Below are 27,305 nucleotides of genomic sequence, written 5' to 3'. Positions count from 1 at the left end.
GATCATCCTCCACCGGGTGGATTCAGAGGACAATTTTCCGTGAAGAACTCAGACTGGGCCACCCTTAGGACTCTGGGTCTTAGGCAGTTGTTCAAGGGATCCTCTTTGGCATCAGGACAGGATATGAGCCCATTTGCGACCGAAGAGACCCTAGAGTCACAGGGAAGCCAGTTCACTGGTTTTATCAACCTTTTTATCGCTGTTCTTGTTTTAATCCTGCCTCTACTGGAAAGTAGACTTGCGTTCTATCATCTGCCCTGCAATGAGTTGACTGGCCACAAGGGGGCAGAAGGAGGCAACAGTCGGGCCCGGAAATTGCCCTTCTAACCGCAGCCCTGCCAAACAATGCCGGCCACGAGGTCCTCGGAAGAGAAGGACCCATGCCCCTGCCGCCAAATTGTGTTCAGAGAGAAGCCACGGCCCCATCGCTGGTTGGGAGAGTGAGAGAGAAGTAGAAGGGAAGGCCCCGACTCCTCTGTGCTCAGCCCGTAGCTGGACAGGGGCAGGGGTCTGGGGGTGGGGTGTCCTGAGCCTCTAGTCCCCATCTTTTTGAGCACAGGGGTGCGGGGTCCCCGGAGTGGCTCACGGGGCTCTCAACCTAATGGAGGAGCTGGGACTGACACACACACACACACACACACACACACACACACACACACACACACACGAACCAATGAGAGAACCACGCGGAGCAGGGGGTCGGCTTCCGGGCAGTCCCTAAGAACTGGGGGAGCGAGTCGGTGGGCAGCTGTGCTGGGCCGGCTTCCTGCAGGCTGGGCGCAGCTGAGCTAGTGGGGAGGTCAGGCCGGGCCGGTGGGGATCACACTTCAGTCAGGAGGAACCACAGGGCCGCGTGGTGCCCGCCTGCCTGGGGCTGGAGGGGGCTAGGAAGGTAGCTGCAGGCGGAGGACCCAGGGCCCCCGCAAGGACCCAGGACCCACAGATCCCCCTCGCTCTGAAGCTGGTCTGGAGTTTGAGCGGGGAGAGGGAGCCAGGGCCAGGAGGAGCCCGGCCAGCTGGCCTGCAGTGAGTGCAGGGGGAGGCAGAGACAGGGCTGCAAGGTCCCGCCCCCCTTGGCCAGGGGGCTCCCCAGCACTGGGCAGAGCTGTGGCCTGCGGCAGGCTCCTGGCCAGTCTGTGAAATTGACTCCAGCACCTTGGGGAAGCTTGTCCTCAACTCCACGTGGGGCAAGAACAGGAGCTGGGCTAGGGGGAAACCGGGAGACCTCGGGGTAGGTGGGGACAGAATTCAGCCACCAGCTCCCAGGACCCCGCCAGCCCCGCCCCTGGCCGGGCCTCTCACCAGGGCCTCCCCTCACTGGTGCGTGGTCTGCGGAAGCCACGTGCCCCTCTCAGCCTCAGTCTCCCTTTCCAACCTGCACAGGGCAGAACCAGATGTTCTCTGAGGACCCTCCCAGAGTGACAGGCTGGAGTGGAAGCGCGTCTTGCACTGTGGGGACGAACACGCTGACATAGACTGAGGAGAAAGAATTTAATCTGGGCCCTTTGTGCCCATGGCTCCAGTTCAGACAAGGGGATGGGATCTCCCTCACTGTGGCGCTTCTTTGTCCTTGGAAGGCCTCCCCTGGACCCAAGTGCTCAGGGTTGGGGCGGTGAACACCAACGGTGGAGGTCCCAGGTGGTCCCGGGAGACAGTCAGGGGTCTGAGGTGAGGAGGCTTCAAGACCTCTGGAGGCTTTGCAGGTATTTAAGTGCCTTCTTCACTTTCTTGTCGTTGGGGTCCGAACAGATGGCCTTGTTCTGGACAGTTACAAAACTACACAGAAGGAGGACGTTACCAGGGGTGCCAGAGGGGGAAGGGCCCCCAGAGTCCCTGGAACGGCCCCGCCCTGTGCTGACCAGGATTCCAAGGCTCCAAGAGGGGCAAGAAGTTGCTGCAGTCACACAGGGCATTGGTGGCAGATCTGGGACTTCAGGCTCTGTCCTGAGTGACCTCAACCCTCCCAGGCAGCCAGGGCTGCAGGACCTTGTGCCCACCCCTCAGCCTGCCCATGCCCCCAGACGGCCTAGAGCCTGGGACGTGGAGACTGCAGGCAGGGCTTAGGCCCAGGCCAGGGGAGGTAACCACATTGCCCCTGACCAGCTGTGTGACCTGGGGGTGTTCATCGCTTCCGGGGCCTCGATTTCACCACAAATCAAGGAACATGTTGGACCTCATGGCCTGCAGCCGTTTTGGGTCCCACAGCATGGGGAACATGAACTGCCCCAAGGAGCCTGCAGAGGTCAGGGAGGAAGGCCCCACTGTCTCTTCCCTGCTTCCCAGTGGCCGTCTTGGGAGCTCCTGGGAGCACTTGTCCCCAAGCTTGGCCCCGAGGAGCAGGGGTAGGGCCGGGGGAGACTTACACAATGGCATCCCTGGAACAGTCCTCGGGTGTCTGGTACCACGTCTTCAGCTTTCTAAGGGGAATGGCTCCCTTGAAGTACTTCAGGCAGCACTCCCGGCCCACGTTGGCCCCTCGAGCTGCAGGGAGAGGAGCAGGGCAGGGGTGTCTGTGAGTATCTGGGTGTGGGTTGCGGGGTCTCCTGGAGGCTGTTCATGGAAGATCTGAATGTGCATGTTCATGTGTGCACCTGTGTGTGGTGACTGCGTGTGCATCGCTGCCTATGTGTATGTGTGTCTGTGTGTTACCGTGCACAAGTGTGTGTGAGGCCTCTGTGTATGCTGTGGGGGTCCTGTGTGTTTGTGGGTATGCATGTCTGTGTGTGTCTTTAGGGGATCCTGTGTGTCCTGTGAGTGCCTACGGGTGTGTGTCTGTGTGCGTCCCTGTATGTCTATACCTGGCAACCTTATTTCATCTTCCCTTTGCCAACCTAATATAAGAATCTATTTTTCAGGCTGAGCGCTGAGGCTCATGCCTGTAATCCCAGCACTTTGGGAGGCCGAAGTGGGTGCATTGCCTGAGGTCAGGAGTTCGAGACCAGCCTGACCAACATGGTGAAAATCCATTGGTGGCGTGGTGGCTGGGCCCCTGAATTACCAGCTACTCGGGAGGCTGAGGTAGGATTATTGCTTGAACCCGGGAGGCAGAGGTTGCAGTGAGCTGAGATTGCACCATTGCACTCCAGCTTGGACAACATAGCGAGACTCCATCTCAAAAAAAAAGAATCTTTTTTTACATGCTTTTGGAACCAATTATCCTATCTTTATGCTGATTCCCTCATTGTGCATAAAACCTGTTAATAAAACAGAGGCTAATAAATAATTTTGAGAATTGTTCATTTTCCATTGCACAACTACAGCCACAGCCCTCACCTCGCAGCCATTGCATCCCGAACTGTGCTCGCTTTGGACCTCACCAAGCCCACCCACAAGAGCTGGGTCATCATCAACATTTTTCTCTGCTTATTTCCCTCAAAATCCTAGTGCTGTGGGCTTCTCATGTCTTTGGTGGGAGTAGGTGGGGTGTAAATAATACGCAAATGTGTGTGTTGCTTCATGCCCCTAACTCCTGTTCTCCCAGTGCCCACCCCTGGCCACCTGTCTCCTGCTCTCACCTGCATGGATGTGCTGCAGAGAAGCCCCTAGGAGGAGGATGACCAGGGCCAGCATCTTCAGTGGGGCCATGGTGCCAGGAGCCCAGGAGGGAGTCTCTGCGTGCGGGTCCCTCTGCTTAGGGAGACACCCTGGTGAGAGTCGAGGGTGGCAGTGACCTATTTAACCTCTTTGAGGGTCTTGCCCCGCCTTCTGTCACCCCCTCACATCCTTCCCTAGACCAGCGAAGTTCGAAGAATTTGAGATGATTCAGGAGAAGTCCAGCTCTTAGAATATTTGTGGATTTCCAGAGAAGGGGCACTCAACTGCAGATGGAGGTGGGGTACATGTATCTGGAGCCCATGGCAGTGACATACTTCTCCTTTCAAAGGGGACATTTCTTGGTTCCTCTATTAGAATTGAAAAGCCTCCATGCACAGCTGGGTTCATCTCTCTGGCTGGAGAGCGTCCTTCATGCATGGTGGCTTGAGTGGGGGGGCAGACGGGGGTGTTGCGGAGTCAACCAGGCAGAAACCGAGCAGAGCTCTTCTGGACCATGAGTGAGCTTCAGGGTGCTGTCGGGGCCACCGCGGCTGCCAGGCATGGGCACATGGGCATCACTGTGCAGGGAGGTCCATCTGCCTCCGAGAGGCTGAGGCCCAGCCAGGGTACAGAGCAGCTTTGGCTGGTGTCCCATCCCAGGCAAGGCCCTGACCGCAGGAGGCAAGAGCCCGGTGGCGCTTCGATCACCATTCGGTCCAAATAGCTCAGGAAACCACGTTCCCCTAAATGGGATGCCTTACCCTAAGATACAGAACAGAACGAAGGGCTCAGTGGGAGATGCTGCTTCTCACTTCTAGCAGAGCTGTGTCCCGGAGTCAGTACTAGACGCCTGGTCAGGGTCCAGCCTGAGTCAGGCCCTGAGCTGACTTTCCAGGCACCCCAGCTCATTGCAGGGCAGATGACAGAACACGAGTCCACTTTCCAGTAGGGTCAGTAATAAAACAAGAATTGCAATCATAAGGAGGTTGATAAAGTTGGTGAACTGGCTTCTCTGTGACTCTAGGGTCTCAGCCCCAGGTCACAGCATCCCTGCAAGTGGGTCAGTCCCCTGACCACCCGAGGAAATTGCCAGTCACCCTGTTGGGGCTCGTAGGAGCCCGAGCACGGGCATCCCTTCAGTAGGATGAGAGTCCCATGGCCTTCAGGTGGGCAGCACCAGGGAAGGGCGGCTCCAGGCAGGGCAGCACCTGGACTCTGACTGTGACATGGGGGACCTCAGCCTGGCTTCACCCTGTCCCTGCATGACCAGGGCCAACTCAAAATGATAGCACTGCCCCTCCAAAACAAGACACAGGTGCCTTCCACCCTCTCACAGTCCACCCTGTGTTAATCACTGTATCTTTACAAAGATTTTCACTAACTGTCATGATAACAGCAACAGCCGCTATTTGTCGTGAGGTTTTTTGTTTCTTGGTTTTAGATTCTGGGGACCTGTGGAAACCCCACGCTCCAGGAGCATCGCTCAGAGCTAACCTCATCAGTCCTCAGGTGGAAGGGCGGGGATCCTTTGAGAGGAAACTAGACCGAGACCCTCAACCTCGGAGGAGCCCCAGGCGCTCCTCTCCCCACCCCTCAACAGGGAGGCCTGGCTGCTTCCGCACCTGGGAGGGGGGCTGCCCTGCTCATGGAGGAATCTTTCTGTGGGCGGGATCCTCTGTGTGACCTTGGGCGGCTCTCAGACCCTCTCTGGACCTCAATCTCATCACCTGTAGAAGGAAGTTTGGTCTGTCCCACAGAGCCCTGCCAAAACGGTAGATCTCAGGAAGATGGAGACCCCCTTGGCGGGCCTCGCACCAACATTTCCCTGCTTCTCTGGAGGTCGCATCAGCTACCAGAGACCCTGACCCTGCCCCCTCCTCAAGCCACAGCCCAGATGGGTTCTTTGCCCCCAGCCACGCCTCCTGCGCCCAGGGCTGGCTTCCACTTGCACATGCAGAGGAGCGGGAGGGGAGGCTGCTTTTCCTGCCTGGGCACCTCCTTGGTGCCAACATCCCAGAGAAGGGGAGGAGCAGCCTCAGAGTAGCTCCCTGCAGAGTCCCCCTGCAAAGGAGGCCGCGCTGGGCAGGGGAAGGTGTGCAGGCACAGGGCAGCCCTGACCTGGCGACAGAGCCTGAGCCCAGAGGTGTAGGGCCGGGCCTGGGTCCTGGGAACAGGCAGGAAGGGGCACCTCTGCTGACCACCCCTCCCGCCCTCGCTGCCCTCTGTGTGCTCTGCCCTGTGGCTTCTGCCTGCCCTATTGTGGGAACTCCACCTGCCACAGAAGCCACTACATGCTCTTCTGTGCTACACAACTGCAAGGGACAGCTGTGACCCAGCGAGCAGCCTGATTAATGATGAAGTGACTGCAGTCCCTGCTGCTGGGGAAACTCCCTGGTGGGTTCTGAGTTTTCTTCGCTTTCCCGCAGACTCAGAGCTTTCTCCAGAAGGACCCAAATTCCCCTGTTTGTTCTGGGGAACAGATCATGAAAGTAGCAGTGGAAGGTTCTGGACTAGGAAGGTTCTGGTTCAGCTCAAGGCTGGTGCAGGCTGCCTGGCTGGCAGGCCGAGGCGGGCGGATCACGAGGTCAGGAGATCGAGACCATCCTGGCTAACAGGGTGAAACCCCATCTCTACTAAAAAATACAAAAAAATTAGCCAGGCATGGTGGCGGGCACCTGTAGTCCCAGCTACTCAGGAGGCTGAGGCAGGGGAATGGCGTGAACCTGGGAGGCGGAGCTTGCAGTGAGCCGAGATTGCACCACTGCACTCCAGCCTGGGCGACAGAGCAAGACTCCGTTTAAAAAAAAAAAAAAGATTCATACTGAGATTGGAAGAAAGGGCATTGCACAGGGTGCACGGTTTAGGCAAAGGTGCAGAGAGGGAAATGTGCAGATATAAATTAGGGCAATAACAGCTGGGCATGGTGGCTCATGCCTGTAATCCCAGCACTTTGGGAGGCCGAGGCGGGCAGATCATGAGGTCAGGAGATCGAGACCATCCTGGCTAACATGGTGAAACCCCATCTCTACTAAAAATACAAAAAATTAGCTGGACTTGGTGGCGGGCGCCTGTAGTCCCAGCTGCTGGGGAGGCTGAGGCAGGAGAATGGCGTGAACCTGGGAGGTGGAGCTTGCAGTGAGCCGAGATCACGCCATTGCGCTCCAGCCTGGGTGACAGAGCAAGACTCCGTCTCAAAAAAAAAAAAAAAAAAAAAAAAAGAGGGCAACAGCATGAAACCCCGGCACGGGGCACAGCCTAAATGCAAGACTGAGAGCCAGTCACACGAGGACAGGCTGTGTCTGCCTTGCCCCGCGCTGTGGGCATCCCCAGGGCCAAGCATGGTGCCTGGCATGCAGTGAACCTTCAGCGTTCGAGTAAACACAGGACTGACCGAGTAAACACAGGACTGAAGGAAGGGCAGGTGAGATGGACGCAAAGGGCCCAGTGTGCCTCAGTCTTCTTTGGGAGGTGGCTGGGACCAGGGACATTTTTGAGGTGGTTTCCTCACCAGGGGTTAACCGAGCTTATTCCTCCTCAGTTCTCCCAGGCTGTGAGATGGATGCCAAGGGACCTTCCAGACAAAATATCCCGAATCTGGGCCTATGCGAAGCATCTTGAGAGATCTTTATGCTGCTGTGAGGACTCTAGGACCTGGAGGTCTGTCAGGGCAATCAGGAATGCTCCCTGGAGGAGGTGGCAGTGAGGCAGAGCTTTGTGGAGGGGCAGCAGGGGAGACAGTGCTGTGGCCAGGGGAAGGGAAAGGGTCATGGCAGGAAAGCAGGCCAGACACTGTTAGGCCTGTTAGGAGAGTGTGAAGGGGAATTGGATCTGAGTGGGAGGAACGGCCATGGTAACTCCTTGTCTCAACGCCTCTGACTAAAGTGGGCAGGCACACCACCCAGGAATCTGCCGTGCTTGCCCCAGGGGCTGCTGCAACAGCCCACTCCGCTTTGGCCAGAGGGCACTGGAACAGGCAGATATGTGGTCCTTCTCCCTGAAAGACAGGGAAGGAACGTTCCTGCCCCAGGCTCTGCCCAGGCTCCTGCAGAAGCCTGTCCCCAAGGCAGTGGGTGGAACGAGGATGCTCTCAGTCACAGAGCATCCAAGCAGCTGGGGCGGCAGCTCTTCATCATCTTCAATTGCATTTGACAGCTGTGGCTGACCGGGGTTGGGCAGCTAGGCAGAAGTGTCATCCCCGTCACACCAGTGTCACCTGAGGCTCATCAGGGCAGTGACTTGCCTAGGGTCTCCTGGAGCAGCTCAGTAAGGATTGAGCATTTGTTTACTCATCTCCATCACTGACAGCTGAAACTGGATTCATCCTGCCCTACCCAGGGGGCCGGGAATCAGGGATCAGGGCCAGTCCAGCTGAGATGTAAGGGTCCCAAATGGTATTTCCACCCCTGGCCCCAAAATAGGCCCCATTCCCCTGTCCCAAAGACTTGACGTGCCCGTTGATGTGTCTGTCGTTCCTGACGGGGTGTCCTCTTGGTTCCTCAGGTCGGAAATCCAAGGGTCATCTCTGTCCCTGGGCTCTCCCTCACTGCCCACATCCAGTCCATCAGCAAAGTGTGTTAGTTGGCTACCTGGATGTGTCCTGAATTCGTCTCCTGCTCCTCCTCCATCTCTCTGCTGGACCGCAGCCGTGAACTCATGCCCCAGCTTCCAGGCCTTCCTGGTCCAGTCCATCTTCCTCTCAAAAGCCCAGTGATCTCCAAAACACGAGTCTGAGCAAGGCTCTCCCCTCTCGAAATTCTTCAATGCCTCCCCATTACCCTCAGGACAAAGCCCACATTTCTGCCTACTTCTCCAGGCTCAGCTTTTTCCTCCAGCTCCACCACCCACCACATCACTTTGTCCCAGCCACATGGACCTTCTTTCAGTTCCTTGAAAATGCCAGGCCCTTACTGATGCCCAAGCCTTTGTACAGACTGTTCTTCCTGTCTGGAACATTCTCTCCTGCTCCCCCATCTCACTTCCTTTTACTCATTTCAGAGGGCAGCTTGAACCCTCACTCCCTTCCTTCCTCTATGTCCCCAGAGTTCATTGACTTCCCTCTTCATGGCTGTCTTCATATTTTATTGTGATTGCTAATTTATTCGTTGGGACTCACACAAAAGACTGTAAAATCTTTGAAGGATCTCTTTTATGTTCCAACTTATCCCTCCAGGACTTAGCACCTTAGTGGGTGCTCAATAAAATATGTTTATTAGGCCAGTGTGGTGGCTCACACCTGTAATCCAATACTTTGGGAGGCAGAGGCAGCTGGATCACTTGAGCCCAGGAGTTCAAGACAAGCCTGGGCAACATGGTGAAACCCTGTCTCTACAAAAAAATACAAAAAAATGACAGGGCACAGTGGCTCACGCCTGTAATCCCAGCACTTTGGGAGGCCAAGGCAGGTGGATCACGAGGTCAGGAGATCGAGACCTTCCTGGCCAACATGGTGAAACCCCGTCTCTACTAAATATACAAAAAAAAAAAATTAGCTGGGTGTGGTGGAGTGTGCCTGTAGTCCCAGCTACTCGGAAGGCTGAGGCAGGAGAATTGCTTGAACCCAGGAGGTGGAGATTGCAGTGAACCAAGATCACACCACTGCACTCCATCCTGGGCAACACAGCGAGACTCTGTCTCAAAAAAAAAAAAAAAAATTAGCCAGGTGTTACAGTGTGCACCTGTCCCAGCTACTCTGGAGGCTGAGTAGGGAGGATCACCTACATCAGGAAGGTTGAGGCTGCAGTGAGCCATGATTGCACCACTGCATTCCAGCCTGGGAGGCAGAGTGAGACCCTGTCTCAAAATATATATATATATGTTTACTGAATGTATAAATAGGTGAGTGGTTGTATGGATGGGTGAATGAATGAATGGGTGAATGGATATAGAAGGGAAAAATGAGTGAACGGATGGATGGTGGATAGATGATGGATGGATGTGTGGATGGGTGATGGGTGGATGAGTGGCTGGAAGGTGGATGAAAGAATGGATGGATGGATGGATGGTAGATAAATGGATGGGTGGATGTGTGGATGGATGATGGATAGATGGATGGGTGGATGGATGGTGAAAGAATAAATAGATGGATGGGTAGATGAATGGATGGATAGATGGAAGGGTAGATGAATGGATAAATGGATGGGTAGATGGATGGATGGCAGATGGATGTGTGGATGGATGGTAAAAGAATAAATAGATGGATGGATGGGTAAATGGATGGATGGATAGATGGATGGATGAATGGATGGATAGATGAATGGATGAATGAATGGGTGGATGGATGGATGGATGGATGGATGGATGGATGGATGATGGATCGATGGACAGATGGAAGGATGGATGAATGAACTGACAGATGATGGATGGATGCATGAAACTGGATGGGTAAGCAGACGGATGGACTGATGGATAGGTGGGTGTATGCATAGATGTACAGATAGATGGATGTGTGGTTGGATGGGTGAATAGAAGGATGGGTACATGGCTTGATAGATGATGAATGGATATATACATGCATGGATGCATGGATAGATGGATGGTCACTTAGAGATCCTGAACTACAACATGGGCCCAACTTACATTCTATCCCAGTGCCTCCTTCATCCCAGGGCAAATTGTTTTTAAACCAGTGTGTCCTGTCATTTCATGAGACACACCCAAATCCTTCTGTCATGGATAAAGCAGAGGAATCTAACCAAGGATACCCTGATTCCTCCTCCATCTAGTTTACAACTTCCTTATGGTTGTGGCCATTTTCTGCCAAACCTACATTGCTTCAACTGTGGCTTGGATCTCAACCTTAATCATCCCAGAGGGGCCTCCTTCCCTCAGTTGAGCCGCCATCTTCTAGCTCTTTACTGTCTCCCATCCCATGACACCCTTTCCCTCTGCTGACAACATGATCCTGTCTCTCCACTTCCATAAAGATCTCCCCTTGACCTCAACACCCCCGCATGTTGCCCTCCCATTTCTCCTTTCATTCATGACCAAACTGCTCCGATGTGTGGTCTGTACTTCCCTCTACCATTTCCTCTCTGCCCACTTGTGATTTAATTAATCCTCAGCAATGTGGCTTCCAGCTCTGATGCTCTAGGAAAGGGTGCTCTCTCTGAGCCTCTCGATCCCCTCCAGCCACCCCCTGAACCTCCCATCGCCTTGCATTGGGCAGTGTGGGGCAGTGGTTACCAGCAGAGGCTCTGGAATCATTACCGACAGCCCTGGGTCCCAGTCCCTCTGCTACTTGTTCCTGGTTGTGTGACCAACAGCAATTTTATGAACCTCACTTTTCTCATCTGTGAAATGGGTGTGATGATAGACACTCCCTCATGGTATGGCCTGGAAAACTGACTGAGATGAAGTCTGTAAAGTTCCTGGTCTCCAGCTGGCTCAGGGAATCACCTTGTCATCCCTGGGAACCTATCTCCCTTCTTGATGCTCCTCCCACTGGGATTTGGGACACGTTCTTCCCTGGGCTCCCCGTGAGCTCCTCTTCTCAGAAATGTCCCTGAGCTCTCACTACAGGCTGGGGTGGGTGGCAGGGGTGGTCTCAGCAGTTAAGTCTATTAGTTTACTTTGTCCTCACAACAGCTTCAGGGGTAAGAACTATTATTTTTTACAGATGAGAAAATTAGGAACTGACCAGAGTAGTTTAAACAACTGGTCCACTGTAATCCCAGCACTTTGGGAGGCTGAGGTGGGAGGATCGCTTGAGCCCAGGAGCTTGAGACCAGCATGGGCAACATAGTAAGACTCTGTCTCCACACACACAAAAAATGAAAATTAGCCCATTACGGTGGTGCATGACTGAGCCATGACTGTGGCACTGTGCTCCAGCCTGGGCAAAAGAGCAAGATTCCATTTCCAAAAAAAAAAAAAAAAAAATCTACTTCATGAGCACAGAGCTAGCTGGTGGCAGGAGCAAGCCTGGGCCTCTGTCCTAGACTTTGTTTTTGCCTCAAGCAACCTTCTCTTCCTCCCTGACATCATCTACCCCAGATCTCTTACATCTGGATAAATACTTGTTCATCTGTCTCCAGCCCTGACCAGTAACCAATCAGACACGCCCACCTGGACGCTGCCCATTCCTGCCCATCTTTCTGTGGCACCCCTCAGCTCTCTCTGCCTTGCAGCCTGGCCAGCTCTGTGCAGTCTGTCCCCCACACTAACCTGTGGGCTGCTGGGAAGCAGAAATCTGTCCCGCTACGGTTCATTCAGCCCCAAGTACCAGAAGTGTAAAACCGAGTTCCCTCTCACACCAGCCTCCCTTTTATCTGTTCAAGCCAGCATTGTTTCCCACCTCCCCGTCTGCCCCCAGTATGAAACTTTGCCCTTGACTCATTCCTCGCCTCCATCCCCCACATTACATCAGGCAGAGACTCCGCTCAGCGCTGTCTTCAGTGGGAGCTTGGCTTCCTCGCTTCCTTCTCATCTCCACTGGCTCAGCCCTCATCCTTCACACCCAGAGAGTCTCAACAACTTCTGGGACTGTTTCCTCCTCTCTGGTCTCTCCTGACACCTCCCTCATCAGCTGTATGCCCATATGTGATGGATCTTTCACAAGGGCTGCCCTAACCATATAATGTCCCCTTCCTCCAAAACCATCAATGGCTCCCTGCTTCCTTCCCCATCCAGTCAAAACTTTTCAGGCCAATCTTGAAGCTGTACCTTCCATCTAGCCCCTCCTTCCTATTCAGTCTCATCTCACTGCTCCCCAACATTCAGCTTCCTTGAGGGCCAGTGCGTCCCCTCACTTTGTGACTTGATTTGCTGCTTCCAAACACCTGTCCCCTTCTTGTATGGATTATCTTCCCTTGATCCAAAGACCATCCACCTCTCATCTAAGGCATGCCATGAAAGATCCAGTGAGGGGGCCACCTCACAGTGGAGGGGTTAGGAGCAAAGACTCTAGGTCAGGACACCTGGTTTTGAATTCCGCTCTCCCATCAGCAGGTGGTGACACTGAGCTCAAAGTCACTTCTCTCTGAGCCTCAGTTTCTACAGCTGCAAAATGAAAATAATAACAATAATTGGCCGGGCGCGGTGGCTCAAGCCTGTAATCCCAGCACTTTGGGAGGCCGAGACGGGCGGATCACGAGGTCAGGAGATCGAGACCATCCTGGCTAACACGGTGAAACCCCGTCTCTATTAAGAAATACAAAAAACTAGCCGGGCGAGGTGGCGGGCGCCTGTAGTCCCAGCTACTCGGGAGGCTGAGGCCGGAGAATGGCGTGAACCCGGGAGGCGGAGCTTGCAGTGAGCTGAGATCCGGCCACTGCACTCCAGCCTGGGAGACAGAGCGAGACTCCGTCTCAAAAAAAAAAAAAAAAAAAAAAGAAAATAATAACAATAATTACATTAGAAGGCTTTGGTTTGCATCAACTGCCTTACTGCATATATCTGGCAAATAGTACACGTTTCTGACTTTAAATATCATCTATATGCTAACCACTCCCAAGTCTCTCTCGCAAACTCCAGCCTCCTTCTACGTCCAGCTGCCTACTCGCCATGCCAAAGAGGCAGCTCCAACCCCCTAAGTCCGAAGCTGAATTCCTGATTCCCACCCACCCCTACACCTGCTCTCTCCTCCTTCTCTGCCAGCCCCTTCCTTCCGGTTACTAGGGCCAGAAACCTGGACGCTATCCCTGACGCCTCTTCCTCTCGCCCCCAGCTTCCCATCTGCTGGGTGAGCTCATGTCTCTGCTTTCCAAATACACCCAGAAACCAGCATCTCTGCCTGGCTTCCTACAACTGCCTTCTTGGTGCTCTCCCTCTCTCCCCCTACAGTGTATTCTCAGCACAGCAGCAGAGGGACCATGAATCTCCTGTGTTCAGAACGTCCCCAAGGCTCTCCACCTCACCCAGAGGACAAGTCCAAGACCCTCTGACAGCCTGGAATGTTCTGACCCTCCACTGCCTGGAATGTTCTGTCCCCAGATACCTGCAGGACTCACTCCTTCATCTTTTTCAAATCTTTGTTTAGGCTGGGCGTGGTGGCTCACGCCTGTAATCCCAGCACTTTGGGACACAGAGGTAGGTGGATAACTTGAAGTCAGGAGTTCGAGACCAGCCTGGCCAACATGGTGAAATCCCATCTCTACTAAAAATACAAAAATTAGCTGAGTATGGTGGCAGGTGCCTGTAGTCCCAGGTACTTGGGAGGTTGAGGCAGGAGAATCGCTTGAGCCCAGGAGACAGAGGCCACCACACTCTAGCCTGAGCAACAGAGCAAGACTCTGTCTCAAAAAAAAAAAAAAAAAATATATATATATATATATATATATTTGTTTAGATTACATCTTTCAGTGAAGTCTACCCTATTTCAAATTGCATGCCACCCCCATCTCTTCCTCTGCTCTTTTTTTTTCTTTTTTGCTGAAATGCTTATATCCTCTGACATGCTAGACCATTCGCTTACTTATGTCTGCTATTTGCTGTCTGTCTCCCACCTGTACCCCCACCCCCGTCCTACTGGGATGTAAATTGCATGGGACAGAGGCCTCTGTTTCTTTTCTTTAGTGGAGTATATCTCGGCACATGGTAGGCCGTCAATATATTGGATTAAGTGAGTGAATGGATAAATGGCTGGTGTTGTTCCTGAAGCAGAATGCAGAAACCCATTGGTAAGAGAGTACTCACTCTTACCAACGGACTTGTCTCAATGTCTCTCTGATGCCTGGGCTCCAGGACTTCTGGGCTTCAACTCAAGCCTTGTAAATAAGTGCATTCTATTCATTGCTAGAGTCTGACTCTCTTTCCAAGGAACATCTGTCCCTGTTTCCAAGCTGCTTCAAAGGTAGGTCTATGGTCCCCTGACGACATTGGGAAAATTCGAGGTTCACCCCTCAGGGTACAGTCACAGAAGTCACTGAGAACTCAGAAGTCCTCTGCTTCTATCCTGGCAGCCTGCCTGCAGTGGGGGTGGAGGATTGTCCTGCCAGACTCGACCGTCTGGGCACCCGAGGAAGATCTGTTCAGCACCAGGGTCAGTGACAAGCACCCAGCATCCTGAGAAGAAGCCCCGCACCCTTTCCAAAAAGCCTGGTGGATCTGGCCTCTTTGAAAGGCCTTGGGAGTCTCAACCACTGCAAAAGGCAGCAGGGAACGAGGTCACGTCTCAATAGTATTTGGGGATTTGACATATGGCACAGTGCCACCTGGGTCATGGCTCTCCCCAGTGGGGGCTGAGGGTATCGGGAAGGGATGTGGCCACTTCTGAGCAGGCCCCAGACCTGGGAAGCAGGAGTCCCTAGAGAGTCCTTTGCAGGGAGGAACAAACACCTCAGCTGCCCTCTGAGCTGTGTCTGTCCCTCCACATAGTGGGGCTTTCACCTTAACCACACTTGGCTAACGACAGGGTCTGCCTTCCTTTCTGCCTTGCCTGGGCTCTGCCCTCTCAGCTTATGGGCGACTGGGCTCTCTCCATTGTCTCAGGTTGAGTTCATTAAGGATGTGCTGCCTGGGGAAGTAGTGGGAAAGTGGAGGAGTAAAGACAGAGAAGGGGTGAAAGCCCAGCAAGGGTGTGACCTCAGGTGACGTCCCCGGCGGGCAGCTTCAGCCAGATTCCTCGGAGGGGCCCGGGAGAGTGATTGAAAGTAAAATCAACCAAAAGGAGTGGGGCCTGGGTAGGGCACCAGCGTTGCTAACCACACCCCTGTACCCACCAACAGGTTAACAGATGTATTACCACGTCACTGAGCCCCGCTTTCCTCCCCTAATCACAGCCTCTACGCACTAGAGGAACAGAATTTGGCAGCCATTAGTCCCACGCATTTCTTCACATCTCACTAACTCAAGTGTGTATGTCCTTAAGCAAAATATATACCATTGTTCATGCACATTTCCTTCCTTCTTTTTTTTTTTTTTTTTTTTTTTTTTTACAGACGGAGTCTCGCACTGTTTCCCAGGCTGGACTGCAGTGGCGCAATCTTGGCTCACTACAACCTCTACCTCTAGGGTTCAAGCGACTCTCCCACCTCAGCCTCCTGAGTAGCTGGGATTACAGGGGCACACTGCCATGCCCAGCTAATTTTTGTATTTTTAGTAGAGATAGGGTTCCATCATGTTGGCCAGGCTGGTCTCAAACTGCTGACCTCAGGTGATCCTCCTGCCTTAGCCTCCCAAAGTGTTGGGATTATAGGCATGAGCCACCACGCCGGGCCTGTTCATGCTCATTTCTAAGCTTTATATCGACATCATCATCTTACATCTATATTTCCACATCTTGCGGCATTACACCTGACAGTGTCATTTGTGTTGATACAGGCCAAATGTATAGTTCTTTCTTTTCATCATTGTATGCTATTCTACACACCAACTATACCACAATTTACAAAAAAAAAGAAGAAGAAGAAGGATCTCTGAAGTGAGGTTGCCTGCTGGCTTAGTTACTAAGTGTGTGACTTTGGGTTTCTTTTTTTTTTGAGATGGGGTCTCACTCTTGTCGCCCAGGCTGGAGTGCAATGGTGCGTTCTCGACTCACTGCAACCTCTGCCTCCAAGATCAAGTGATTCTCCTGCCTCAGCCTCCCAAGTAGCTGGGATTACAGGAACATGCCACCACACATGGCTGATTTTTGTATTTTTAGTAGAGACAGGGTGTCCCCATGTTGGCCAGGCTGGTCTGGAACTCTTGGCCTCAGGTGATCCACCTGCCTCAGCCTCCCAAAGTGCTGGGATTACAGGCGTGAGCCATGGTGCCCGGCCTGGGTAAATTTCTGAATCTCTCTATGCCTTTGCACTCCCATCTGGAAAATGGGGCTCAGATGGAAACCAGCCCAATACTCCCATATACTGTTCTTTGGACAAATATAGAAATTGACCCTTCTGGTCTTAAAGCTTGAAATTTATATTTGTTTTATCTGAGTTCCTTCCTCAAGTAATGACCCGTTGGGCCTCTCAAAAAAAAAAAAGGATCAAAGAACTGAAACCCACCAGATCACTCTACCAGATACCAGACTCCCTCATTCACCATGATTGCTTCCTTGCCCCTGTCTAGTTCCTGTTCTCTTACACATTGTTACATTTGTTCTCTGCTGTATAAACCCCTGGTTTTAGTCCGTCAGGGAGATGGATTTCAGACTGAGTTCCCATCTGCTGGTTGCAGCATTTGATTAAAGTCTTCCTTGGCAATACTTGGTGTCTCAGCGATTGGCTTTCTGGGCAGGGAGCAGCAGGACCTACCGCACACCTGGTGTTTTGGTAACACTATGAGCATGAGCTCATCTTTGAGCTGTGACAGGGATGACAGTGAGAAAACCCATCCAAAGGCTCACAGGGATGTCATGGGGACAGTGAACCTCGTGAGAAGAAGGTCTGTGTCGGGTCAGGCACAGTGGCTCACGCCTGTAATCCCAACATTTGGGGAGGCCAAGGCGGGCCTGCCATCTTTAAGAGCTGTAGCGCTCACCGCGAAGGTTGGCGGCTTCATTCTTGAAGTCAGTGAGACCATGAACCCACCGACAGGAGCCGGAGTTGTCTAGACACACTGAGAGTCCAGAACTTCTAGATTCTCCCTCGCCTCCTTGCTCCTCTGGGGAGATTCAGTGACAAGCAGGGTGTGACCCAGTCCAGGCTTCCTGGGGATTCTGGCCATGCCTGGGGACAATGTCTTGGCCAGGATGTGCTGGTGATTGCATAACCACGGGACCAGCTCAAACCAATTAACCATTGCTTAAGTTGTTACAGATAGCATGGAGCCAAAACTGCGTGTCATGTAGCCTGGCTGGGTGCAGAGAAAACTTCTACCTCCTGATCGTTAGCACCACCAGTGTGGCAACCGGCTGCATCGGCATCCCTGGGACTAGTTAGCAGTGCCCTAAAAACTTGACCTACCCAGGAATCAGGGAGGCAGATTTGAGTGTTGTCTTCTGTCTTGCCAGGTGACTTGGAATAAAGCTTTTTCTTTTCACAAAAGTGGTGCTATAATATTGGCTTCTACTCATGCCAAGCAGCAAGTCCATTACTCGGTAGCATTTGGAGGATTCAAGGGGCTCGGGAGTGACTTGAACACATCACAGATGATCACTTTCAGTCTCTGACAGTCCTTTGAGGGAGTTAAATATTTCCCACCGGGAAATTCCTTGAAATGCAGCGCCCCACAAGGACAAGGTGGGCTTTCCATCAGTTGGAAAGGGGCATGGCATAAGGAGTGTCAAAGGACACAGATGGGTGGGCTCTGGCCTTTCCCCTCTTTACCCTTTCCAGGACCTGCAGTGGTCACTGGGACACAAAGGGGAATAGGACACATCCATGCCTTCCCTCACGGATCTTACAGAAACACAGCAGGGCAGGCAGATATAGCCAGGTCACGTGAGGGTTAGGAGGGAAGACCCCAGGGACCATGAGTCCCCCTAGCAGGAAACCTTCCTTAAACTCAGAAGTCAGGGAAGGTCTCCTGGAAGAGGTGACATCCAAGCTGAGAGAAAGGACGAATAGAAGTTGGCCAGGGGAATAGTGAAGAGGTAAGTTCTCTCAGACAGAGAGAAGACTGACTTGAAATATAAAGAAAATCAGCTGGGTGCTGTGGCTGGTACCTGCAATCCCAGCACTTTGGGAGGCCAAGGTGGGTAGATCACCTGAGGTCAGGAGTTTGAGATCAGCCTGACCAATATGGTGAAACCCTGTCTCTACTAAATACAAAAAATTAGCCAGGTGTGGTGGCACACGCCTGTAGTCCCAGTTACTTGGAAGGCTGAGGCAGGAGAATTGTTTGAACCCAGAAGGCAGAGGTTGCAGTGAGCCAAGATTGTGCCATTGCACTCCAGCCTGTGCAACAAGAGCAAAAACTGTTTCAAAAAAAAAAAAAAAAACTTTAAGAATCTGCACTTTGGGAGACAAGTGGATCACCCGAGATCAGGAGTTCGAGACCAGCCTGGCCAACATGGTGAAACCCCATCTCTACTAAAAATACAAACAAGCAAACAAACAAAAAACACAAAAAAAATTAGGTGAGTGTGGTGGTGTGTGCCTGTAAACTCAGCTACTCAGGAGGCTGAGGCAGAAAAATCGCTTGAACCTAGGAGGCGGAGGTTGCAGTGAGCTAAGATTGTGCCACTGCACTCCATCCTGGGTGATAGAGCGAGACTCCATCTCAAAAAAAAAAAAAAAATCTGTGGACAAAAGTGCTGGGAGAGGGTGAGAAGGATGGGAGCTGGCAGTAGGAGGATGAGGGTAAAGCCAGCTGACCTGTGGAAATCCTCCAGGGAACCCAAGACAAAGAAACTGCCCTTGCTGGTCCCTAGAGCACCTGATTCCTGTGCCTGCAGGCCCAGGTTACCCTGGTTTGGCTTCTGGGCTTAGGAGTGCTTTCAAAACTGGCAGACCCAGATCAACTGGCGACGAGGTGAGGCTGGATAATGTTACTATTCTTTTCCCTATCTACTTCCTTGTCTGCTGAAGCATATCTGTATTAGTCAGGGTTCTCTAGAGGGACAGAACTAGTAAGATAGATGTATATATATAAAGGGAAATTTATTAAGGAGTATTGACTCACATGATCACAAGGTGACATTCCACAATAAACTGTCTGCAAGCTGAGGAGGAGGAAGCCATCCTGAGTCCCAAAGCTGAAGAACTTGGAGTCCGATGTTCGAGGGCAGGAAGCATCCAGCAAGGGAGAAAGATGTAGGCTGGGAGGCTAAGCCAGTCTAGTCTTTCCATGTTCTTCTGCCTGCTTTTATTCTAGCTGTGCTGGCAGCTGATTAGATTGTGTCCACCCAGACTGAGGGTGGGTCTGCCTCTTCCAGTCCACTGACTCAATTGTTGATCTCCTTTGGCAACACCCTCAGGGACACACCTAGGAATAATACTTTGCATCCTTCAATCCAATCAAGTTGACACTCATCATTAACCATCACAACATCCGAGACATTAAAACTCTCGAGCACCAATGTATTTCAGAGAAACTGTAAAGAGTTTCCTCTTTCCAACTCCACTCAGTGAGAATTTCAGATAAATCCATAGACACCATAGACAGTGGCCCGTGCTGAGGGTGACCTCCCCGCATCTGCAAAAAGGGTGAATGAAGAGATGAAGAGGAGAGCCAGCTAAAAGCGTATTTTCAAGCTTTTTTTTTTTTTTTTTTTTTTTTTGAGGCAAGGAATTGCTCTGATGCCCAGGCTGGAGTGCAGCAGCATGATCATGGCTCATTGTAGCCTCAACCTCCCAAGCTCAAGCGATCCTCTTACCTCAGTAGCTGGAGCTACAGGTGCATGCCACCACACTCGTTTTGTTTGTTTGTTTTGTTTGTTTGTTTTTTGTTTTCTTGTAGAGACAGGCTCTCCCTTTGTTGCCCAGGCTACTGTCCACTCATGGACTCAAGTGATCCTCCTGCCTCAGTCTCCCAAAGCACTGGGTGTGAGCCACCTACACCGAACTTGTTTTCGAGATTTTTTTTCCTTTCATTTTTTTTTTAAATCCCTGTAGCTGGAACAGGACTATAGATGCACACTGCCACATCCAGCTAATTTTTGTGTTTGTAGTAGAGACAGGGTCTCCCCACATTGCCCACGCTGGTTACAAATTCCTGGGATCAAGCGATCCACCTGTCTCAGCCTCTCAAAGTGCTGGGATTACAGGTGTGAGCTACTGCGCCTGGTGTTTTCAAGTTTTTAATAGCATCATGCAGATTACTGACAAGTCGTGCCTATTGAGTCCAAGCAATCATATTTTTTCTTCCTGGATGCTGTATCCATCAGAATGGGCTAGGATATGCTGCAATAACAAATATCCTCAAACTGTCTGTGGCTTAAACTGCAAAGGTTTTATTTCTTCCTCACACTGCGTGACATAGATTAGCTGGGGCTCTTTTCGTGGCTGGAGGCTCTGAGTCACACTCACTCTGGAACCCAGACATTTTCTGGAGTGTTGCCAGATGCCATGCTGGAGGTACTGAAAGCTCCACCAGCAATTAAATGCTTGAAGCTTGTGTGACACACGCTGCTTCCACTCCCAGCTCACTGGCCAGAACTGGTCATTTGACCCCCACCAAAACCCCAAAAGGCTCAGGAAGAGCAGTCCCCTCTCAGGAGGCAGCAAGCCAGAAATATTCAGGAAACTGAGTACTCCAGTCACCAAGTTCTTGAAAGCAAACAGCCTTTCCTTTCTGTCCCAAGTCAGCTTGCTAGTCAACAATTAATTAGTTGAGATTTGTGCATTTTGACCTTGCCAAGTAGCTCAGCCTATTTTCTGTTGCTTAATTTAATACCACAGACTGGGCAATTTATGGAGAAAGGAAATTTGTTTCTTACAGTTCTGCAGGCTAGAGAGCACAAGGTTAAGGGGCTGCATCCGGTGAGAACCATCTTGCTGATGGGGCCTCTGCAGAGAGTCCCAAGGTAGGGCAGGGTATCACATGGTGAGGGGCCTCACAAGAGACAGCCAAAGTGGTTTTTATAATAGACATACTCTTGTAATAACTAACCCACTCCCTCAATAACCCATTAATCCATGAATGGATTAATTCACTAATGAGGGCAGAGTTCTCATGATCCAATCACCTTCGAAAGATCCCACCTCTCAACACTGCCGCTGTTGGAGACGAAGTTCCCAACACACAAACTTTTGGGAGTCATATTCAAACAAGAGCACCAAGTTCAAAAGTAATTTAGAAAAGTTACATCAACTTGAAGAGCATCTGTGGGCTTAGGAAAAAATTATGCAAATTACAGACAATTATTTTTAATTAATCAATTTATGTATTTATTTTTAGAAACAGGGTCTTGCTGTGCCACCCAGGCTGAAGTGCAGTGGTGCAATCATAGCTCACTGTAACCTCGAACTCCTGGCTCAAGCAATCCTCCTGCCTCAGCATCCTGAATAGTTGGGAATACAGATGTGTGCCACCATGCCCAGCTAATTTTTTATTTTTTGTATATATAGGATATCACTATGCTGCCCAGGCTGATCTCAAACTCCCGACCTCAAGTAATCCTCCTGCCTCGGCCTCCCAAAGTGCTAGGATTAGAGGTGTGAACCACTGCACTCAGTCACAAATTATCCTGATCTCCTTAATGACACTATAATATTTCTTCAGCCTACTTTACTGAAAACCAAGAAGACTGCATTTCTTTATAGATATCTTATAATTCCATAGTCTTCTTTGGGTACCCAATAACAAAAGCAAATATAAATAGGCTACTTCAAACCCTTTGGAAGCATCTATTGCATGATCATAGGTCTGTTTACTGAGAGCTCGCTATGGGAATGTCATTTTTCTACGTGTTTAAGGATCATCTCATGATATCTTCACCCCTGAGATGAGTTGTTATTATTCCCATTTTACAACAGAGAAAACCAAGACCCAGAGAGGTTAAGTAACCTGCCCAAAGTCACGCAGCCAGAGAGTCCCATGTTATGCTTTGCTCCTGCATTGCTAGAAATTACTCATTGCAAATAATCCTATTCTTGCCTCTGGGGACAACAAGATCCCCTGAAGTTAAGAGAGGAGCATCTCTTCAAAACATGCGCTGCTCTGGAATTCTCCTGGGTTCAGAGGCACACTCCCCCCCTCAATTTGGCACGATTAAAGAGATCCTGCATGGGTTTCAGCTGTTGAACTTTGCTGCCAGTTCAGGAAAGCCAGCCTGGCAGTAGATCTTTTCTTAAGTCTTTGCAGCTGAATCATTATTTATCCAGGAAAGCACATGACTGAGCAGAAAAGAACAGAGCATGGATGGTCTCCTGAGGGCTTATGTGCTTGTGTACATCTGGGAGGAGCTGGGCATGTGTGCACACACAGACACACACGCGCAGAGCACACACACATATACACACAGAACACACATATACACACATATGCATAAACACACGCATATACAAACTACACACACTCATACAAACATACACTACACATATGCACAATGCACACACATGCACCATACACACGTACACATGCATACACACACGTAACACATGCACACATACACTACATGGATACACACATATATACTACATACACACATAATGCACACACATGTACAGTACACACATACACATGTGTACACACATACACATAAACATGCATACACACACTACACACATACACACAATGCACATACATGCATAGTACACACATACACACATACACAAACACATACATACATACACTACACACATATACACACTACACATATGTACAATGCACACATATGCACAGCACACACATACACTTATACACATATGCATAAACAAATGCATACATACACTACACACATGCAGACAATACACATACACACATATACACATACTACACACAGACACACAATGCACAGACACACTACACACATTCACACAATACACATACCCACATATACAAACATACCACATACATACACTAAACACATATACACACATACTACACACATACAATGCACACACACACACTACACACATACACTACACACATATACACACATACTACACACATGCAATACACATACACACATATACAAACATATTACACATATACACACATACTACACACATACACATAATGCACACACACACGCTACACACATACACACAATACACACACATACACCATGCCTTCCGGGCACCTGTTATTCAGCCTCAAGCTGGAAATTCCCGGCCATTCATTTCTGTGTTTTTCTGTCTGGCCTCACCCTTTTGGGGAATGTACAGAGGACACAGGGGACTCAAAGGCAAAGACCAGAGGGTGAGACGCTCAGGGCCTGAGAAACTTGGGGGGTGGGAGCCGGTGGTCCGGTGCAGTGGGCTCTAAAACGCTGGCCAGGCAATAAATCCCCTAATTCGGAGGCAGTGTAGGGTGGACTGAGGAAGCGGAGCAAGAAGGAGGCTGGGGCGGGGGTGGGAGGGTGGTGCAGCTTGAAGGGGCAACCCCCACGTCTGAAGCCTGAACTCAGCAGGTCAGAAGTGGGGCTCAGGAGCCTACACTTTTGAGACTCTGTGTCTCACACTTTTCTCTGTAATGCTCAGGCTGAGTTCTGGAGAAAGACCCTGAGTTCTATCCCTGCTCTGCTGCTTACAAGCTGTGTCACCCTGAGCAAGTCACATGTCCTTTCAGAGCCTTTCTCTCTCTTTTCTTTTTCTTTTCTTTCTTTCTCTTTCTTTCTCTTTCCTTCTCTCTTTCTCTTTCTTTTCTCTTTCTTTCTTTCTTTTTTTTTTTTGAGATGGAGTCTTGCTCTGTTGCCCAAGCTAGAGTGCAATGGTGTGATCTCGGCTCACTGCAAGCTCCGTCTTCCAGGTTCACACCATTCTCCTGCCTCAGCTTCCTGAGTAGCTGGGAGTACAGGTGCCTGTCACCACACCTGGCTAATTTTTTGTATTTTTAGTAGAGATGGGGTTTCACCGTGTTAGCCAGGATGGTCTCGATCTCCTGACCTTGTGATCCACCCACCTCGGCCTCCCAAAGTGCTGGGATTACAGGCCTGAGCCACCAAGCCCGGCCTTTCTCTTTCTCTTTTTCTTTTCTTTACTTTCTTTCTTCCTTCCTTCCTTTCTTTCTTTCTTTCTTTTCTTTCTTTCTTTCTTTTTCTTTCTTTCTTTCTTTCTTTCCTACTTTCTTCTTTTCCTTTTCCTCTTCCTCTTCTCCTTCCTTCCTTTCTCTCTTTCTTTCTTTCTCTCTCTCTTTCCTTCCTTCCCCTTCCTTCCTTCCTTCCTTCCTTCCTTCCTTCCTTCCTTCCTTCCTTCCTTCCTTCCTTCCTTCCTTCCTTCCTTCCTTCCTTCCTTCCTCTCTCTCTCTCTACCTCTCTCGTTTCTTTTTTTGTTTTTTTTGAGGCAGGGTCTTGCTCTTTTGTCCAGGCTGGAATGCACGGGCATGATCATGGCTCACTGCAGCCTCGACCTCCCGGGGCTCAGGTGATTCTCCCACCTCAGCCTCCCAAGTAACAGAGACTACCGGCGCACGCCACTATACCCAGCTAACTTTGTATTTTTATAGAAATGGGGTTTTACCATGTTGCCCAGGCTGGTCTCTAATTTCAGGGCTTAAGTGATCTGCCCACCTCTGCCTCTCAAAGTGCTGGGACTATATGCTTGAGCCACCACACCCAACCTGAGAGTCTTGCTTTCATCATTAGTAAGATGAGGATCATTGTATATAAAGAATTTCACACATTGCCTGGCACATCGCAAACATTACATGAACAATGTCTACTATTATTTTATAACTAATGTTATATAGCAACACCCGTACACCCCCGGGGTGACAGTGGGCAGGTCCAGGCAGCAGCTGCCGTTTGAGATAGAGCAGGCTTGGGTCAGCAATTCCGTTTCCTACCATCCCCTCTACCTCCTGGATCCCCCAGACCTTGTGCCCACATCAGTTACCATTTATCATTGCCCTTCTCTTGTTTTTCTTATAGTGAGGATATTTCTCTCTGAGCCCAAGTCTCCATCAAAAGTAGGTCAAGGGCTGGGCGCGATGGCTCATGCCTGTAATCCCAGCACTTTGAGAGGCTGAGGTGGGAGGATCACAAGGTCAGGAGATCCAGACCATCCTGGCTAACATGGTGAAACCCCATCTCTACTAAAAATACAAAAAAAAAAAAAAAAAAAAAATGAGCATGGTGGCACGCGCCTGTAGTCCCAGCTACATAGGAGGCTGAGGCAGCAGAATTCCTTGAACCTGGGAGGTGGAGGCTGCAGTGAGCCAAAGGTTGCAGTGAGCCAAGATCACCCACTGCACCCCAGCCTGGCTGGCAGAGTGAGATTCTGTCTCAAAAAACAAACAAACAAAAAAAATGGTCCCATCCAAACTCTGCATTAATTGTGGGAATGGCTTCAGCTCACATTTAGCTCTGAAACTGAAAGAAAATAAAACTACACAAACACTCCAGGGTTCCCGGGGAGCTGCTCTGGACTGAGCCGGAATACAAATCTCTCCCACTCCTGCTTCTCATCCTGAGCCCGCTGAGAAGGCTGCAATCTTACCTAAGAATGTGATGAAAAGACAGGGACACATCTTTTCATTTAAAGCCTCTGTTGGTGTCTTGTGTGGCTGATGGGTGGTGTGCAGGGAGAGTTTGGGGGCTGGAACCAGGCCTGCGGTGGAGCTCCTTCCTCGGAGTGGGAAGGGGCGAAAGCTAGACAAGCTTGGGTTTGGGGCAGAGCTGGGGAAGCTCACTGCAGAGGGGAGAGCCGGAATTGACGGCGTTGCACAGAGGCAGATTGATTCCTGCAAGCTCGAATCTCTATGAGGTTTAGCAGGAGTGAAACAAGGGAAGCCAGCAGGGTATGAGAGAAGCCATGTGCCCATCATGGTCTGGCTTTCCTTGACCTACTTTTTTTGTTTGTTTGCTTGCTTTTTAGATGGAGTCTCGCTGTCGCCTGGGCTGGAGTGAGTACAGGGGGGCGATCTCAGCTCACTGCATCCTCCGTCTCACAGATTCAAGCCATTCTCCTGCCTCAGCCTCCCAAGTAGGTGGGATTACTGGGGTGTGCCACGACACCTGGCTAATTTTTGTAGTTTTAGTAGAGACAGGATTTCACCATGTTGGCCAGGCTGGTCTCGAACTCCTGACTTCAAGTGCTCTGCCCACCTCGGCCTCTCAAAGTGCTGGGATCACAGGTGTGAGGCACCATGCCTGATCCTTGACCTACTTTTGATGGAGACTTGGTCTTACAGAAAAATATCCTCACTATAAGAAAAACAAGAGAAAGGCAATGATAAATGGTAACTGATGTGGCTACAAGATCCAGGAGGTCCAGGAGGTGGAGGGGATTGTAGGAAATGGGATTGCTGACCCCAGCCTGCTCTATCTCAAATGGCAGCTGCTGCCTGGACCTGCCTACTAAAAAAACACCATTCATGTAGACATTGAATCTAAGATATGATTGATGGTAAGATGTTCTGATATTTAATACATTACTAATAAAGAAAAAAAGCCGGCCGGGCGCGGTGGCTCAAGCCTGTAATCCCAGCACTTTGGGAGGCCGAGACGGGCGGATCACGAGGTCAGGAGATCGAGACCATCCTGGCTAACACGGTGAAACCCCGTCTCTACTAAAAAATACAAAAAACTAGCCGGGCGCGGTGGCGGGCGCCTGTAGTCCCAACTACTTGGGAGGCTGAGGCAGGAGAATGGCGTGAACCTGGGAGGCGGAGCTTGCAGTGAGCTGAGATCCGGCCACTGCACTCCAGCCCGGGCGGCAGAGCGAGACTCCGTCTCAAAAAAAAAAAAAAAAAGAAAAAAAGCCTGCCAATTAAGCGGTGACAAGCCATTGATTACAAAACAAGTCTCAATTCCAAACATATCACAGTGTGGAAAGGATGCATCCTAACATTCATGAAATATTGGATACCAGTAGGCTGGACTTGGTCTGTGGCAGCCTTGTGCAGTTTCCAACCTGCACAACTGTACAGAGCAGCTCTTAGGAAGCCTCCCAGGACACTGAAGAGCTTAGGCCACCAGGAGGCTCACACTTGGGGCACATCTATGAACTTCCAAGTCCCTTAAGAAGTAATCCCTCTTTGATCTTCATCTGAACTAGGAAGGCCGCAAAGAGGAAACTATGGGCCAGTTTCCATATGGGGCACCAGTTCACTGACAGTGGTCCCAGGGCCCCTGGGACGGTGGTTCAGCAGGCATGGGGTAGGGCTTCATGAGGGATTCTGAGTCCTGCCAGACTAGGGAGAGTCCTGCCAGACTAGGAGAGGCCCCATACTCACAGTTATGCAGGCTCAGAGAGGTGAAGGCCCTGGCCCAACATCACACAGCTGGGCAGAACAGAGCTAGGCCGAGGGTTCAGCACTCCTCACTCCGATCCCTGGTGCTTCTTCTCTTGCTGACTGTAAAA

General features: G+C 50.8%; 1 protein-coding gene across 1 annotated transcript; it reads right to left on the bottom strand.

Moving 5' to 3' along the window:
* Positions 1-1,478: 1,478 nt before the first annotated feature.
* On the bottom strand, positions 1,479-12,517 carry CCL17 (C-C motif chemokine ligand 17). The gene is made up of 4 exons (XM_025370762.1): positions 12,450-12,517; positions 3,516-3,644; positions 2,364-2,481; positions 1,479-1,776 (listed from the first exon to the last, which is right to left on the bottom strand). The coding sequence occupies exons 1-4, from the start codon at positions 12,472-12,474 to the stop codon at positions 1,680-1,682; spliced, it is 369 nt and encodes a 122-aa protein (XP_025226547.1). The 5' UTR covers positions 12,475-12,517; the 3' UTR covers positions 1,479-1,679.
* Between the last annotated feature and the right edge of the window lie 14,788 nt (positions 12,518-27,305).

The sequence above is a fragment of the Theropithecus gelada genome, chromosome 20 (genome assembly GCF_003255815.1).
Source record: "Theropithecus gelada isolate Dixy chromosome 20, Tgel_1.0, whole genome shotgun sequence".
NCBI classification, from domain to species: Eukaryota; Metazoa; Chordata; class Mammalia; order Primates; family Cercopithecidae; genus Theropithecus; species Theropithecus gelada.
Note: the sequence above shows the minus strand (reverse complement) of the source record. Positions and strands in the feature narration are given on the sequence as shown.